This window comes from Brienomyrus brachyistius, chromosome 16 (assembly GCF_023856365.1).
Source record: "Brienomyrus brachyistius isolate T26 chromosome 16, BBRACH_0.4, whole genome shotgun sequence".
NCBI lineage: Eukaryota > Metazoa > Chordata > Actinopteri > Osteoglossiformes > Mormyridae > Brienomyrus > Brienomyrus brachyistius.
In genome coordinates this window covers 3,374,517-3,393,476 of record NC_064548.1, presented here as the reverse complement: position 1 = coordinate 3,393,476, position 18,960 = coordinate 3,374,517, and the positions used below count along the sequence as shown (strand labels likewise).

Sequence of the window (18,960 nt, the reverse complement as noted above, 5' to 3'; positions counted from 1 at the left end):
AATCAGTAACCCCTCTTTGTAGTACAGGCCCCAGATTCAACTTAGGCATGTTTGTCTTTGAAATAACAAACCAACCATATATTTTAAATAGCTGTATAAAGATGCATCAATGCTTTATGATGAATCAAATATTCGGCTGGCGATTCAACTGCATTATTCAGTAAGTCCTCAAAGGTAGAAATCCTCCTACAGTCAGTGCTACTACAACGCATGATATTGCACCACAAATCTGTTCCAGCATTTTTTATATATATATATATATATATATATATATATATATATATATATATATATATATATATATATAATTTGATATATACCCAAGTCCAATACCATGCTGAATCGGTTGTATTTGTGCAATTTCAGTTAAAGTGAAAAGCAACTGTAAACTACAACACGATATGGCCTCAGTGAGAAACACTACCTGCATGCAAAAACAGCTATCCAAGTGAATGATGGTGATGTCCGATTCATGAACCGTTCTTTTGAACCCGATCTTTTTAGCAAAGCTGCCGACCCGGTTTTCAAATTTAAAAGAATTGAAATTTTTGTTCAACCACGTATTGAACAGGTGAAAGTCATAGATTAAAAAAAATCTAAAATTATTTCACAGGTTATTATATAAAACATAGCAACTTCACTTACATTTGCTTTTTGCAGACTGCCTGTAGCCATGTTGCCTTCAATGCCCCTATACATGCCATTAGTGCTGTCCCAAATGATTGTTCTTTAAACGATTAATCTATCGATTATTTTTTGTTTGTTTGTTTCGATTATTCAACTAATCTATCGACTGATTTTTCGATTGATCTGATAAATTTATTGATAAGCAATTATTTGTTAGTCATTTAATACAACAATTAATCACCTCCCCCCAACACACAAGTCTGAAATTCTCATTAACATTTCAATTTATTAAAGCATTTCTTAAACATTAGGACATTATTAACAAAAAAGGCTAATCTTAATCTTCAATAGGATTTCTATGTTAGACTTAAGTTAATAATCACTGCAATAGTTTTTACTTATTTCAGTGCACCAATTTGACATTAATGTTGAAATAGGTGCTAAAACATGGAATGATTTCATAACTAGAGAAACTTGTTTTTAACAAACACTAGCAAAGGTAGCTTATAGTTAAGCTTACTTCAGTGAGCAAGGAAAGATTTAGGCTACAGTGTGTAACAGTAGTCGTAAACGATAATGTCTCACTCTTACATGACAGAATAAGTAAACAAAAAACGGCTGAAACGTCATTAACGTCAGCTACAAATTGACATCATTAACGTCAGTTACAGTAGAGGTGCAAAAAAGGTGTCATGACTGAAGTATTCCCAAGCTTTGGGAGACCGTGTGCAATCCTTTTTTGCCGCGTGTTTCTGCAGTGGCTCTGGAGTTCTGTGGTACACGCAGCCATGTTGCCTTGTGCGCGGGGGGAGGTGGGGCGGGCGGCAAATTTCCATTTGCAGGGCGGATGTCTCATTAATATTTATGAGAAAATGCTACATGATTGGCCAGTGCATGTCTTACATAATAGTGCGGCACTGTAGTCACCGTCGAGATTAGACAAAACTATATCGGAATTCAGTCTGTAATTGATATAGTTTTTACGGTGCCAGCAGTGAAACAACTAGCCAGCTTATTAGCGGAATAACTTTGTATTGTAAATGAAAAGCATCCCGCATGTCCAATAAATAAAATATTCTAGCTCTCGAGTGGCAAAGAGATCATCAGGTGGACAGTAACTGTTTTATTGCGTGATTCTTAAAAGGACAGCATTAATGTGCTCCTGAGGGGATAAAATACTTTCCCTTACAATATGTTTAGCTTATTACTTAGTGCATTGCAGTTACGTTACAAAACATTTACGTAATTTTACACAACGCGTCGACACTAAAATTCCACGTCGACGCATTTTTATAATCAACATTGTCGATTTACGTTGAATAATCGTCCCAGCCCTACATACCATAATTCTTTGTGGTGTGCTCATGCCCAACTGCGTAGTGGCTATTGCGCACTACTCTGACTAGATGTGTTCTCTGTTGTTAAAAGGGCTCAAAGCATGCCTCAAAGTAAACCAAGAGCACCCTCTAGTGAGGTCAGAAATACAGCAAATGGTTCATGAAACGTGGTTTTTGGCCATCATTACTCCAGACAATCGACAGGTCAGTGAGTTCGGCACTTTCGGTTGAACCGATTTCTAGGCAATTCTCATGAAACTCATGAGACCCATAGGAAATGTTTTGTAATGTAATTTATGTATTATATGCACTTTAAATAAAAAAAATATAATTATATTATTAGCCACTGTTATCACTTTTTATTATTTAATTCATTTAACTTGGCTTAAGGTACTAAGTTTGAGTCGCGTTCCCCTAATCCTGCTTTTCCCATTGAATGTATGTATATTAGTATATGATTTTAGTAAATGTGAGGTTTTTCAGGAACACATTGGTCGCGTTGTAGCTGGACTGTCAGGTCGCACATTCTTGGATTCATGATCTACATTTGAATGGCCAGCACAGCACCTAAATTTCCGAATTGTAGGGAAGGATCATTAATATTCATAAGCGAAGTGCTTCCTGATGATATCTGCACTACAACCCTTTTAGGAAAAGCCTTTTTAGCACAAAAAGTCACCATTTTTCCTAGCTGCAGTAGCAATGGTCAAGACTGAGGTAGTTAACTATCTAGTTAAGTAAAAAGTAATGCTTGCGTTATGTTAAACATTGGTATTTGCCGATGTACATTTAAAAATCAAGATATCAGCATAAGTCAGATGCCTCATTCTTTGCTGGTATTGCCAACCGATATTTAATTTTATCAGTAGTCAAAGTTGGCTGCACCCAGGGTAAAGACACACCTGCTAAAGTAATGGAGATGATTTCATTTCATTTATCAGTTGCAAGAAGTCTCAAAATACCATTCCTGTGGTGACATTTATAATTCATTATTATTTCTGAACCACAGATCCATTTTTCACATAATAAAAAAATGGGTAACACTTTACATTAATTGCACCTTCATAATGCATTCATAGAACATTCATAAGCACCATGTAAGTATACTGTAACGTCTTAAAGCATTGCATTCATGACACCTTTAATGAACAAGACAACAGTTTCAACAGTTTCATAAATTGATTGATTGTTCGATTATTAATGTGTACGTTAATACATTAATACAGTGTAAATTCCAATGGTAATTGATTTCTTTTTTTGAAGTTCAGTGGAAAAAAGGTGTGAATTTAAATAAAAGAAATTTAAGAAAAAGGTGTGAGGAGGAGAAAAGTGAACAAGAACTACATCTACAAGAACTGCACAGGAACTTAGAATTAATAAAAGACATTAGATTTAAGCTGTAAGGAAATATTTTGGATTCAAAGAGACGATACTGAGCAAAAGCAAGTGATGTCGGCTTTGTGTTACGTCGTCACAACTCGCAGCAACACCACTAATTTATTGCATAGACTTTATTGGTAGATAAATTGTATTTGGCTATAGTGTATTTTGCGCAATTTTTCATCTTATTTTTGCTTTATAAATATCGCAAAACTGTAAAAATTTCAAATATTGTGATGTGAATTTTTTCCCCCAATATTTCCATAGCTGTAAACTTTGTAATTCAAACAGGCATTATGCACATGAAGCAGGCCTATGTCTCCTTGGTTTTAACGTGTAGCAACAAATTCCTCCTGCCTTACTCAGTATTTAAACTGCACAAGTAGGCAAGGCTTAACCCTTTGCTTTTACCACTACAGTAATTGCACACTCGATGCTTTGTGGTGTCATCGATGTGAACGAACATGGAGGGTAGCAGATTAGAGGAGTACGTGTTTTATGCACCTTTGATTTTTGCACCTAACCTTTGATTTAATTTGAAGTGGTCTGTGTGCAGAAGTCACATTTTAAAGCATAATGTTATAAAACGGATACAGATCACACCACGGCAGACATTTTCTGCTGCGATGAGTCAAATGATATGTGCATTATTGGCCATTTTTGGTTGTTTCTGTCAGCAGGTGCCTAAGAGATGGATGAAGGGCTGCCAGAGGCTTCCGAGCCTAGCCTGGCAGGTGAAGAGAGGAACCCTGTTCCAGAGGAGAGTTGCCCTATGGAAACTGTTCCCTCAGGAGAAAAGACCACAGCCACAGAGTCCCAGGGAGGCACTGTTACAGAGGCAGATACAGCCAGGGTAGGCGACGACGATGATGTGGTGCTGGTGGAGACCACGCCTCCTGCAAAGGAGTCTGGCACTGCTCCTCTGCCTGCCATTAGAATGAACTCTCCTGCAGACAGCCCTACCCCGAAGCCTACAGGCATTGCGGAGGAAGTAACCACAGCCACAGCCCCTGTTCTGAACCCATCGGCTGAGGATCGGAGTGAGACAATCGTGATAGATGACGAGGAAGATGCCCTCTCAGCACCAGCAGTACCCCAACGGGCTCTCAGCAGCACAGAGCCAGACTCGGAGATCAGGATTGCCAGCGTCACAACGCTGGGTACTCCAGCCACACAGACCCCTCCTTCTGTTGCTCTGGCAACAGTAGCCCCTGGGGCAGGGTCGCCTGCCAGGCAGCAGGACATGAACTTGATGATCACAAGTGTAACTTCATTGCAGGATACCACTCCACCAGCAGGGGGTGCTGCAGAGGTGGAAAATGGGCTACAAATTAGCAGTACCTTCAGTTTGAACCCAGAGGCTCAGGACCCCAACGGTGAACCCCCTGTCAGTGGCCGACCGAGCACCAACACTGGGTCCTCCGGCACATTCAACCCTGGCCGGGTCAGCACCGCCCGCGAGCCCGTGCAAAATGGGGAAACAGGGACTCACCAGAAATCTGGTAAAAAAAAAAAAAAATGTAATTGATTAGTGGGCAGTTTATTATCGTGACTGTGCCAGAATCAGAGCTGTTGTTTTATTCTGGACTCCGTTTTTTTCTCACATAGGTAAAATGCACAGGACTATGATTATGCTGTGTTTACATGCACTGATCTGTAAGCCGTTTTGGACAAAGCGTTAATTGCAGTTGAATTATAAATCTAACTAGTTGCCAGTGTTCAGCATCACTTTTCTGGCTCCAGTGGTAAGTGTTAATGGAAGCATCTTCCTCTTACTCTGCCTGCAGATTCCTGGATCTCCCAGTCAGCATCCTTCCCACGGAACCAGAAGCAGCCAGGAGCGGACTCCCCATCCCCGGCAGCACCGCTGCCCAAGCCACCAGCACGCTCCCCTCTGGGGCCCCAGCCTCCCCCCAGAGCTGTCAAGGTCACATGCGCTAACTGCAAGAAGCCGCTGAAGAAAGGACAGACAGCCTACCAGCGCAAGGGCTCTGCCCATCTCTTCTGCTCCACCACCTGCCTCTCCGCCTTCTCCCACAGACCCGCCCCCAAGAAGAACTGCACGATGTGCAAGAAGTGAGTGCCTCATTCATGGTGTTTTATACATGATGAGTTTGCATGCACTTTTTTTTCTTAAACTGCTTTATCCATTGGTGAGGTACAAATACACATTTAGCTCTTTTAAATATGCCATTTTTATGGTTCTCAGGCTGACCCAAGTCTTCAATACTGTCCTTTTTCCAGGGATATTACCAGTATGAAAGGGACCATCGTGGCCCAGGTGGACTCCAGTGAGTCCTTTCAAGAATTCTGCAGCACTGGCTGCCTAGCTTCATATGAGAACAAACAGAACCCCCCCAAGACACCTGTCAAAACAAAGTGCACCGTGTGTGGGAAGCTGACGGAGGTAAAATAGCATCTACCTTTATATCTTGTTGACCTCTTTAAACCTAAAAGCCAGTTACGTTTGATCTGATATTATGGGATATGTCTACTTTCTTTAAAAACCATGTTTGGGAGGGAATGTAGTGGTTCTGCTTTCTGGCAATGTCTTCAAATCCCTTGCAGATTCGCCATGAGGTCAGCTTTAAGAATGTCACCCACAAGATTTGTAGTGACATGTGCTTCAACCGCTACCGCATGGCCAATGGCCTGATCATGAACTGTTGTGAGCAATGTGGAGATTACCTGCCTAGTCGGGCGTCTGCCAATCATTTCCTGGTTATCGATGGGCAGCAGAAGCGATTCTGCTGCCAGAACTGTGTCAGGGACTACAAACAGGTCTGCTTCGCTCCTTCCGGCTGTTTTATCATTGAATTTGGAATTTATCATTGAATTTTGAAACACTTACTTCCCAAACATCCCTGCAGTAAATGCTGTACCTGCTGTTCAAACACAGCCTTGTAGATTTTTAACCCTGTTGCAAACAAATTTTTTATCACATTTGCCCTCCCTTTGTCATACTGAGAAATATTCAGTCCCCTTCTAAGTAAGAAAACGTTAGGCCTTGTTTCACAAATCATGAACTCTGTTTGTCCCGCGTTTAGGCACATGGAAAGCTTACCAACTGCAGTGGCTGCAAGGCCCCCTGTAGGTCATTTGATGTCACACATTGCATTGGGCCTAGTGGAACTATGGAGCCCTACTGTTCCACTACCTGTATGACTGCACACAAGAGCAAAGCTCCTGTCACAATCAGTAAGTCCTGACACAGAAGAGAGCCCAGGGCCTATGGCCCAATTCATCAAGTTACATAAAAGAAGCAGCACAAATTACGCTCTGAGTCAAAACGTAGTTTATTGCTTGAATGTCTTTACCATTTCCAGATGGTATTGGTTTGCATTGATATATCAGTATAGGTGGTGTTAGTCAATGCTAATTCTGTGCCTTTTATAGGTGCTGAGCCTAGCTGTCATTTCTGTAAGAGAAATGCATTACCCCAGTACCAAGCCACGCTACCAGATGGCAAGGTCTACAGCTTCTGCAGCTCAAACTGTGTGACCAAATTTCAGGTAGGCAGCCAACTGGGTGTCGTCCTCTAGCAGAGGCCTCACGTTTCAAAGCAGGCATGTTTACTTGCATGTACAGGCCACAGACAACCGCTATGGAAATGAATGGATCAGCATTCATTTTGGCATTCCTTTGCAGTAATGGTCATTTTGAAATTGACACTCTTTCAGCAAATGATGTGTTCGAATGCTTTATATTTTAGAAAACATCTGTATACATTAACTGCTAATTGGATAAATCCCGAGAACGGGTATGAGTGGAAATCAGCAGACACTAAACCAGTGACGAGTGGAGCCCAAACTTGGGACTCACACCTCTGAATTGATTGTTGCTGCATTAAATCCCAGTGATGCAGCCCAGCCACACTAACCCTGATCACTCTACATGGTGCAAGTTAACTGTAGAGAATGGGTGAAAAACCAGTTTTGAGCTTTTGTCTCAAGGTGATGTAAAAACCTTGTCAACTTTACTACCCCTTACAGAATGCCAACGTGGCGACCCCCGCCAACGGGCAGCCGGCACGGCCCTCCGCCCCTGGGGGCATCCAGCTTAAGTGTAATTACTGCCGCGGTGCATTCAGCTTGAAGCCTGAGACACTGGAATGGGAGGTCAGTGGTGCTCTTTAACATGGTGCACATCAAGGTGGTGTCTCTTTGAGAGCCATATAAAAAGCAACAGGAGCTGAGAGCAGCATCGGGGCTAAGGGAGTGCTGTGCGCTTCAAAGAGAAAACCTGCCTGAAATGTCGACTCAAACTACCCTGCTGCCACTGTGACTCTACCTTTGAAAATGTTAGTTTTTAATGACCAGTGCAGTATGTGAATCCAAACTCTATACATGTTACTTGTTACTAGCAGCTGGCAGTGTTATTTAGGGTAAATGGCCCCGACTAGCGAATGAACTAACAATTTAACTTGTTTGACCACTGGCATTTTGATGTTCAGGACATAATGCGTTCCATTTAAAACACCATCGTAGACAAATTTGTGAAGTTGTTGCAACTTGCTCTTCTGTATGAATCATTTTCTAAATGTCATTCAAATTTAAATATTTGATGCCCATGTCTCTGGTTACAGCACCATTGTCTAATGGTAAAAATTTAAATCTTTCAAATGAGACTTGGTGCTATTGGAAATGACAGCATTGTAATTGTAATGCTGTCATTTGGTCTGCCTATCTAATCCATACTCATCCAACACTCACAAACATGTACAAGAACTGGATGGATCACCTGTAAAGGTGAAAGTTAAATATTTATTTGTTGTGGTATGTAGGTCCAAAAAAGTGTACCTATTCATTTATTGCACATTCCATTTATATAATAATTTGTAGAATATTTCCCCGCAAACTGTGTCATTACATGTATTCTTTTGTTTTAATAGCCATGTTTGAAAATGTCTTTTTTTGTCTATTTATATTTTGCCCTTTGATACTGTTATGCCATAGAAAAAATGTAAGAACTGTAACACGCACATGTAATATATCCAGAGGTCTGGAGAGGCCACACACATGTGGATGTTAAGGAACACATACCTGTAGGTGTAACTCCTTTAAATGTTATTGATCTTTTTATTCAAGAAGGCTTACAGTAGAGGGAAGAGGTAGAATTTGGGTGCTTCCTGATATTGAACCCCAAGCTCTGTGTTGTCAGTAATATTGTCATGGTACAAAAATTTCAAATTTATCAAATTGATATCAAAGATATCAAGAAAAGTGTTTAGTAGTATGTTCGATATTTAACACAGTATATAATTTTTATGTAAAAAAAAAAAAAAAAAAATTGGGTTGCAGTTTCGTTTGCAGTAAAAACTTCAGTCATTTGTAAAGTCATGTCACTATAACAGATTTTGCTGGACGATTAATTGTTCCAGGAATTATTGCGATAAACGATAATATTGCCGTTGTGAGACCATTTTCAACTGATGTATTAATATGACATTATTATTACTACAAGTACACACTTTAAACAATCAATAAACTGTAATTTCTAAAGAAGATTTAACACTGGGACTGGAAGACATTTTTCATATGCAAAATAAATAAACAAAACAACCAAAATCAATAAATAAAATGGAGACTCAGTCCAAAAAATGCAGTTGAATAAAAACCAAACACAACCAAAAACAATAAATAAAATGGATTATGAAGTCTCTGTAGACAAAATCGCCCTTAAAATATTAAACATTAGGCTCAGACAGGGAAAACAGGCAAAACTGCCAGTTAGGACCTTTGTAAACAAAAAGTGTTAACTAACAACAAAACAGGTGCCTCAACAGGCCGTATGCAAATCCGTAGCTACTTTAGTCTGTCAAATTCCGAGCAAGAAATATAATTTATTGCATTTTAATCATATTCATATAAGTTATTGCCACATTTTTCTTTACTGCTTATAGTGAACACGTCTGCCTGAGCGAAATTGATAATTATAATCGGATGATCATCATAACCGATTTTTTTCTTCTTCATGTCTGTCTAATGCCAGCCACAAAGTTGAACGAATAAGACTCCCCTTCGTATTCGTGGATATATGACAAGGCAAACATCTTAAAGCCCTTCTGTAATTTACTCGTTGGTACTTTGGAGAAGGATTTACAAAAGCGATGTACGTCGTTGATCATAAGTTTGGGCAAGTCCTGTAAACAGCATGTATAAACCAATACCATTTTTCACAGACCGGAAAACGAGCAAGCCGCATTTCCATGAACGCGGAAGCTGACGGGCACGAGAGTTCACGTTACTAGTGATGTCGTTCACGAGCAAGATGGCTCTTTGAGCCGACACTTTTTAGTGAACGATGGGAGCCGGCTCCTGTTTAAGAGCCATTTTATTAATCTTTATAGAATTGGCCGGGCTTTTGAGCTGCCTAAACATTAAGGACGACGGTGGCCAGAACACATCGTCTTCTGAAAAAGCCCGCTCACGAGACAGCGTCATATCTTTAATACGCTCAAATCAGGTCACGCTAATCAGCATCAGGTTAAACGAAGTGATGGGCGGGTTTTTTAAAAACATCCGTTTAGGAGCCGAAAGAGCCGGCTCTTCCTGGTGAGCTGAGCCAAATGAGCCGGTTTGCTAAAAAGAGCCGATATTCCCATTTGCTAGAGAGAGAGACACAAGGAAAACAAACAAGCATGCAAATGAAAATTATCGAGGCCGGGAAAATTATCGACCTCATTTTAATTATCGCGCAATTAATTGATTTATCATTTATCGCGACAGACCTACATGTCACTATATCTAAAATATACCTTTGCTTATCAGTCAAAGCATAATAAGTACAGTAGTAGCCATAATTGCAGAGATATTATTGAGCAATAAACAAACACTATCACACATTAGACCTTGCTTTCTATTATTGCAATGCATAATAGAACAGATCCATTACTTTTACATGCTATGCTAACAATTGCACAACTCTAAAAGTTTGTAGCTGAATGATCACTAATCAACACGACCTCAAGAGATCATACGGAGCTGAGCATGACCCACAGGTAAAAAATAACTGCAAACCTTTGCCTTAATGTGGAAATATTTAACCAACTACAAAAAATGTTTTAACTCGTAGAGAAAAATGCACATCACGTCTCTACTTCAACTGCAATAAGCTCATACAAATTAATATTTCATTAATTCACAAGAGTCCTAGCTGTCAATTCTTACATTACGTGTCGGTCCATTCAATGCTTAGATAAATTTGTGGTGTTTGCCCACTTTTGTCAGTATTGTTCAGTGGCACTATTTGCATACAGGCTTGCATTTGTCCTGCGGCAGATGCCACTCTGGCAACACTCAAATAAGCGCACTGGTGAAAGTTCTCAACTGGTCATCTTGGTAACACCCCATGTGTAAGACTTCACTCCGGTCTAGGCATGCGCATTGGTAGCCTGTGAACTGGAAGTGCAGGCTGTAGAATCAAAACAGTGAAAAATTACTATTGGAACAGTTTTATACATGGTCAAATGAATACTTTCGATACTTTTTGATAACACTAGTAGTTAGCATGATGCTCTTTCTGTTGAGATAAAGGAGAGGTGTTGACCCTATACCACTACTACTTGACTAATCTAGTACCATACTGTTACTGATGATGATTATTATTATTATTATATTTATACCGCACTGTCCAAATCCAAAGTTGCATTACAAGGAGGAAGAAAAAACATCTAAGCAGGAAGAGAAACATACGTTAAACAGGAAGCTCTTTAAATCAGATTTACAAGTGAAGAGCAGTCATGGAGAGATTGACAATTCCAGAATTTGGGGGGCAGTGACCCTAAAAGACCTGTCACCCATAGTGAGAAGCCTGGCGCTGGGGATGAAGAGTAGATTACAGCTGGATGTCCAGAGAGAGTGAGGGGGAGAGTAAGTTCGCTGAGGTAAGGGGGTGCAAGGCCATGCAGAGCTTTTTAGATGAGTAGCAAGATTTTGAATTTGATTTGACACAAAACTGGTAGCCAGTTTAACTTAAGAATGGAGGTGATGTGAGTTGAACACTTATGGTTAGGGACTCTTGCTGCAGATATCTGAATAAACTGAAGCTTTTGTAAAGATTTTGCAGGGAGGGCAATGAAAAGGGAATTACAATAATCAGTACGGGATATAATGAAACCATGGACCAGAGTTGTGCATCATTACTAGTGAGAAATGACTAAAAGCGAGCAGTGTTACAGAGATGGCAGCATGCAGCTTTGGCTAGGGACTTGAGGTACTGATCAAATTTCAGTGATGGGTCTGGAACTAGACCTAGATTTCTGATAACAGGAGCAGGCTTAACAAATATACAAAACACAAAAGGATAAGATCAGATGTTTTGGATAATGAGGATTTAGGACCTACCACCAAAACTTTGGTCTTGTCTGTATTTAGTTTGAGAAAGGTAGCATGCATCCAAAGCTTCAAAACTTTGGGAGGGAATTCAATTCAATGGATGACTGCGAGCTGACATAACTAAATCATCTACATAGCAGTGAAAGTGTAGACCAATGACGGCTATATTAAATCATACTTTATTTTAACATAATCGCAAAATGCTACATCGAGTTTCGTGTGGCCTGAAACTACAAGACGGATTGTGGCTGATATTAGTTCCAAATCAAAGACAGCATTTTATTGTTCAATATGGAGTAATTGTTAAAAATAAGCGAGAGGTGCAAACTGTAATCTTTTCACACTAAAATAACTAAACAAAAAATGGTTTTGTAATCTAGAGTACATACACTGCATTAATGAACAAGAACAGTATGTACAAATCAAAGTATTTTTAATTCTTGGCTCATTCACTTGGAGCAGGGGTGGCCAATCTTACCCAGAAAAGGCCGCTCTGTGTGTAGGTTTTCACTACGACCCCCTAATTAGATTAGTAATTAGAAGACTGATTGGCTGAAGAGTCCTCACACCTGGGTGTGAACAGCTGACCTAAAGGTTATCCCAAAAACCTTTGCGGCCAATCTTATCTGCAAAGGATAAGATTGGCCACCCCTGACTTAGAGTATACCATGTCCTTGACCACAAACAGGGAATATTGAGGAACAAGTGACTTTATTGTGTATGATGGCTGAACTCATATTTTGAATGCTTAAACATGATTAAAATGTCATTTCAATTACCCATTTGTTCAAGTATATGAATTCCTGTTTCACTAACATCATGTTTTGCGTAATAACTATATTAATAAAGGGGTCACAATAGGGAGGGCGGTACACCAGTGTCATAAGTCATTACTGCTGTGATTGTGTGCCATGATATAGATTTGCGCTAAATCGTTAACACAGTGAGAAGTCAACAGCCTATTTACAACTAAAGCTTTGAAGATTTTATAATCTGAATTCAGGTCCTAATATAATCTATGTAACTGGTTTATCTGCATTGCGTGAATTTTCTATTAAACACACTCTGAGACTGTCACAATAGCAAATTAACAAATTCAAAATAAAGTTTTTGTGTGATTTATACACAAACAAAATAACCTGGTTACATATGTATACAGTGAGGAACATAAGTATTTAAACATCCTGCGATTTTGCAAGTTCTCCCACTTAGAAATCATGGAAGGGTCTGAAATTCACATTGTAGGTGCATTCCCACTGTGAGAGACAGCATTTAAAAAGAATTCAGGAAATCACACTGTATGATTTTTAAAGAATTTATTTGTATTGCAATGCTGCACATAAGTGTTTGAACACCTGAGAAAATCAGTGTTAATTCTGGCTCTCAAAGACCTGTTACCTGTTACTAAATTAGTAGCACCTGTCTTAGCTCTTTAAAGACACCTGTCCATCCCACAGTCAGTCAGACTCCAACTACTACCATGGGCAAGACCAAAGAGCTGTCAAAAGACACCAGAGACAAATTGTGGACCTCCACAAGGCTTGGTGAAAAAAGATCAACTGTTGGAGCAATTGTTAGAAAATGGAAGAGGCTAAAGATGACTCAGTCTCCCTCGGATTGGGGCTCCATGCAAGATCTCACCTCGTGAGGTATCACTGATAAGAAAGGTGAGGAATCAGCCCAGAACTACACGGAAGGAGCTGGTCAATGACATGAAGAGAGGTGGGACCACAGTTTCAAAGGTCACTGTCGGTAGAACACTATGCCGTCATGGTTTCAAGTCATGCATTGCTTGGAAGGCTCCCCTGCTCAAGTCATCACATGTCCAGGCCCATCTGAAGTTTGCCAATGACCATCTGGATGGTCCAGCGGATCCAGAGAGAAGGTCATGTGATGAGATGAGACCAAAATAGAACTTTTTGGTCTAAACTTCACTTGCCGTGTTTGGAGTGAAAAGGAGGAGGAGTTGCATCCCAAGAACACCATCCCTTCTGTGAAGCAAGGGGGTGGAAACATCATGCTTTGGGAGTGCTTTTCTGCGAAGGGGACAGGACGACTGCACTGTATTAAGGAGAGGATGAATGGGGCCATGTATTGTGAGATTTTGAGCAACAACCTCCTTCCCTCAGTCAGAGCATTGAAGATGGGTCGTGGATGGGTCTTCCAGCCTGACAATGACCCGAAGTACACGGCCAGGATAACCAAGGAGTGGCTCCGTAAGAAGCATGTCACGGTTCAGGAGTGGCCTAGCCAGTCTCCAGACCTAAATCCAATAGAAAATCTTTGGAGGGAGCTGAAACTCTGTGTCGCTCAGCCCCGAAACCTGATCTAGAGGAGATCTGTGTGGAGGAGTGGGTCAAAATCCCTGTTGCAGTGCGTACAAACCTGGTCAAGGACTACAGGAAACGTTTGACCTCTGTAACTGCAAACAAAAGCTTCTGTACCAAATATTAACACTGATTTTCTCAGGTGTTTAAATACTTATGTGCAGCAGTGCAATACAAATAAAATCTTCAAAAATCATACAATGTGATTTCCTGATTTTTTTTTTTTATTTTTATTTTTTTTAAATGCTGTCTCTCAGTGGGAATGCACCTACAATGTGAATTTCAGACCCCTCCATGATTTCTAAGTGGGAGAACTTGCAAAATCGCAGGGTTTTCAAATACTTATGTTCCTCACTTAAAAAGTGGAACATATTCTACATACAACACAATTAACACTTGAACTGCCGTTTCCCACGCCACTGAACATCAAACTCCTTTAACCCCCATGCAAGACATACTTTGGTGTATGCAGCCCTCTGTTTGTGCTAACGTGCCGTTAGATTTCGCTGCTATTAACACTAACACCTCTACCAAAAAGCTGTAGTATTCCTAACAGAGTAGCTGATCTGTCCTGAAATCAAACAGCCACCAAGTTTTCTAATGTAGTATTTTAAGTGTGAATAAATAGATGTATTTTATTGATTTCATGTTCGTAAAAGTTAGCATTTTTTACTTTAAACAACTGTTTAAAGTAATGTTTGTTTAAACTCAGGTGAAACAATTAAAAAAATTTACATTTTCAGGGTTGCCAACTCTTGCGCAAGAAATCTTACGGCAAATCTACATTATTCTATTATAAGCCTAAAATTGGCTATATCAAAACCATTAGGATAGTTTGCAAACAGACTACTCACAAGGTAATAAAACTCTTATACATGTAAATGTGTCTGCAGACTGTCTCCAATTGAAGATGAGCAAAGTTGGCAACCCTGCGTTTTATTGAAAAAAAGGCTGTTTTCAGCTGAAAGGGCTTATCGTTACTCCTACAATTATCAGACAAATATGAGAAAGCATTCCCTTTGTCACTTTTTATATCTTTTTGAAATAAGACCATCCATACTCAAATGTAATAGCACTTAAAGTGTACTTAATATATACATTTTTTTTATCTGGATAAAGGGATAGGGCATGCTACTCCTCCCAAAACCTGGAAAAAATAATACTGTTATTGTTGTATTGTAACCATCCAAAAAAGTGAAAAATACCGTGATAATTGTAGGTCATATCACCCATCCCCAGGTTGCAATAATATAAGCTTAAATTTCATGCATAGATACTTCTGACACATTTGGTGTTGAATGTGTATACACTTCACATCCCACATTTGCTTGTGCTTTTGAATCTCCAAATCAGTTTTATTAGCCAACTATGGATACAACGGATAAAATGAATTTGACATGGCGCGTTCGATTCAAATAAGCAGAAAAAGATATCTCTGAAGTAAACTGGTGCCTTCAGTGACTTCTGAGAGTTTAGGGCGAGGCCATGTAATCTCATAAGTAAATGGAGAAATCATCTGACAACAGGCTATGGTTTCAGTCATCTATATGGATGTCACCTGTCAGTTTTATTATATGGAATCGCTTGCATACCTGCAGCCGCTGTAGTTTTTCCTTTGAGAAGTATGACCAACACGAAAGTGGATTTTAATGTCCTCAGTGAGGATGACTGTGATATAGTCAGCTTACAAAGATCCGTGTGGTGCTCTGCGCAGTATCATTTCTCTGCGGACTTTCTTGTTCTCAACTTTGATCTCCCTTTCAGAATAAAGTATACCAGTTCTGCAGTAAGACCTGCTGTGAGGACTACAAGAAGCTGCACTGCATTGTGACGTTCTGCGAGTACTGTCAAGAGGAGAAGACTCTCCATGAGACCGTCAAGTTCTCAGGAGTGAAAAGACCTTTCTGCAGTGAGGGTACGCCCTGTACTGTTTGGTGCTCTTCACTGCTTCTCTTTAATGGTGGTTGGTGTTCATTGTAGTAAAATAAAGACATTTAGCCATCAGACAAAGTTTATTCTAAGCTCTGAAATTTTATCATTATTACAATGTACCTAAAGTATATCTGCAATGTGCTGGAGATGAAATCTGAGCAGGATTTGCAGTCATCTAAATAGCACAGCACATTCATCTTCTGACCACTGGGTCATGGTCGGGGTTGGGGGGGGGTGCATGTGACCTTGACAAGGTTGGGGAACACCCTGGACCATATGTCAGTCCATCACAAGACACCCCACACACACACACACACACACACACACACACACACACACACACTCTACAGATTGCAGCAGGAAAGTAGAGTACCCTGAAACCCATGTGACATGGGAAGGTCATGCAGCTCACACAGAACGAAGGCAGGATTTGAACCTCCAGCTGAATGAGTAAACAGTTTTTCCCAACAAATAGCAGTATTGTGACCTAGTATGGCAGTGGGCACCTTAAGTGGTGCATGATGTTCCCTTCTAACTAAACCTGTAGCCATTCTACAGTAAGAGGGTGGTAGCAAGATTAGAACATCACAATAAGTGAGTGTTCTTGTGCTTATAGGATGAATCGATGAGACTGATGCAGCTTGAGCCAGTAATGAAACATGTGTTCCGTGTGGAAAGTGTGCTTTCCCATATCAGTAATTTGAACTTTCCATAATCTGCCACTAGAGGGAGTGCTTTTACAAGCATTTTTGAAAGGTTTAATAAAATGAATCATTGTTTAGCTTTTTCTTTCAGGTATGTGCATTTTGCTGTGTTTTCTAGGTATTATATCAGGTGTGAAAGTCACTGGTGGGTAGTAAAGGATAAGCTGTGGAGGGCAGAAAGGTGTTATACCCTCAAACACTTAACTTACTGTTATTCTTACTGTCATTAATAGCACTAGTAACACGAGTAACCAAATTTGTACATTTCCGGCATATACTCCCACTCTCAGTATGGGGAATGGCACCCACGATAATGGCATTGCGTCAAGTGATAATAAATCATGGGTACAGCAGTATGGGATCCTCCTGGGACTTCATTATTTCAATGGGGCTGTTATTTCATGCGTGGTCTGTAGCTCAGCATGTTAAGAATCTGTACCCATTTTCAGAAGGTTGTGGGTTTGAATCCCGTGGCTACTAAAGTTATCATATCACCAATGGCCCCTTGAATAAGGCCCTTAGTCCCAGCTACACCTGGTGCACTGTTCACTGGCTACCCCAGCAGGATAGAGTATGTGAAAACCAAAGAACTTCTATGTACCTGTTCAGATGGCAGACTACATTATACCTTAGGTCTATGCCATTTATACACAGTGCTAATCATAGGCTTGCTGCTCTGTTTACTCCTGCTAGGCTGCAAGCTGCTGTTCAAGCAGGACTTTGCCCGTCGTCTGGGCCTCAAGTGTGTCACTTGCAACTACTGCTCACAGATGTGCAAGAGGGGTATAATTAAGCAGGTGGACAACCTGCAGCGGGACTTCTGCAGTGAGGCCTGCGCCAAGAAGTTCCATGACTGGTACTACAAGGTGAGGGCGCCGTTTCCCCATGCTATGCAATCCTGTCTGCATACATACTGACACTGGTCTTCCCACCCCTTCTACCCGCAGGCGGCTCGCTGCGACTGCTGCAAGGTGCAGGGCAGTCTTACGGAATCAGTACAGTGGCGTGGGGAGGTGAAGCACTTTTGTGACCAGCAGTGTCTTCTGCGCTTTTACTGCCAGCAGAATGAACCCAACATGGCCACACAGAAGGGCCCTGAGAACATGTTCGGTAGGTGTGCAGGGCCTTTGCGGCCTTCTGCAGGCTGCTCCCGTATAAAATTTCATTCTGCTTTATTCATTTGTTTTGCTTGCTTGTCTGTACTGTTTCTGTGGAGCAGTGTTTTCCTGATCCAATCCTCGGGGACCCACAGACAGTCCACATTTTTACTAGGTTGGGAAACGCTGCCCTTGAGTGCCACAGACAATGTTTAATGAGGAGATGTTAATGATGTACGCTGTATTCAGTAATGTTCAGGAAAGCTGATGAACTGATCCTGGTATGGAGAGATTTGATTGGTTTAGATCTGATTTTAAGGAGTCTTAATCTGCTGAGGCATGGTCTACGTAAAGGTATTCCTGCCCTGAGATGCTTCGTATCCCATCTGTTATCACGTGTGGTCCTGCTCACCCTTTCCAATGTCACGGTGGCTCTTCGGCTCCATAAAACCAGAGAAAAGGATATTGCCCTCCGCACCACTAACCTTTCCGTCCCTTGGCAGGATATGGAGCCCTGTCACAAGGAACCAAAAACGTGGTGAGTGTTGTCATGTTTGTTCCGTCTTCCGCTTTGCTGGCACAAGCTGGCTCAGTTATGCGGGGATTGCATCAGACCATTATGGCTGTGGATGCTAATAGTGTAGATATTGAGTTTATTTTTGTAAAGCACCCCTTGCAGTGTTATGTCAGTATTACAAGGAGACGGTACCTTAGAGACTCCGTGCCTTAGCTGGAGGGGGGTTTAGCAATGAGTGTAAAGCCCAGTGATTGTCAAAGCTCTTAAATGCCGTTTCTGTGACGGGAGTGTACCCATTCCCCTCCGGCTGCCGGTAAACCATTTCTACAGATCTTATCACGTCCTTAGCATTTGCTGAGCTGTTTTAGGGTGATTTTGATGATGCTCCTGGGGAGCCAGCATACGCCGGCTTTTGTAATTACTCTCAATGGCCACAGTCTTGCTGCATTTCATGCCCCTTCATTGCCCTTCCCTGATCCCTTCCTGCTGTAGCCGTATAACCAGGCACCGCTGTCGACATTTGGAGGCGCTGGCTTGTTGAAAGATGCAAAGAACAAGGCTGTTTTGTGCAAACCGCTTACCATGACAAAGGCCACGTACTGCAAACCTCACATGCAGAGCAAGCATTGTCAGACAGGTGAGTCACACCGTTACAGGGCAGCATCTTGCCATCTCACCCTCGGTACATGAGGCACATTTCCAG

General features: G+C 41.0%; 1 protein-coding gene across 1 annotated transcript in view; it reads left to right on the top strand.

Moving 5' to 3' along the window:
* zmym2 (zinc finger, MYM-type 2) overlaps positions 1–18,960 on the top strand; it is a 29,486-nt gene that overhangs the window by 4,981 nt on the left and 5,545 nt on the right. The window contains exons 2-13 of the mRNA XM_048978523.1: positions 4,022–4,846; positions 5,132–5,420; positions 5,589–5,751; positions 5,913–6,125; positions 6,392–6,542; positions 6,741–6,856; positions 7,337–7,462; positions 15,772–15,922; positions 17,337–17,509; positions 17,591–17,753; positions 18,244–18,278; positions 18,750–18,894. Of these exons, the coding sequence (XP_048834480.1) occupies positions 4,036–4,846; positions 5,132–5,420; positions 5,589–5,751; positions 5,913–6,125; positions 6,392–6,542; positions 6,741–6,856; positions 7,337–7,462; positions 15,772–15,922; positions 17,337–17,509; positions 17,591–17,753; positions 18,244–18,278; positions 18,750–18,894 (2,536 nt within the window). The 5' untranslated portion in view covers positions 4,022–4,035. The remainder of the gene's footprint in view (positions 1–4,021; positions 4,847–5,131; positions 5,421–5,588; positions 5,752–5,912; positions 6,126–6,391; positions 6,543–6,740; positions 6,857–7,336; positions 7,463–15,771; positions 15,923–17,336; positions 17,510–17,590; positions 17,754–18,243; positions 18,279–18,749; positions 18,895–18,960) is intronic.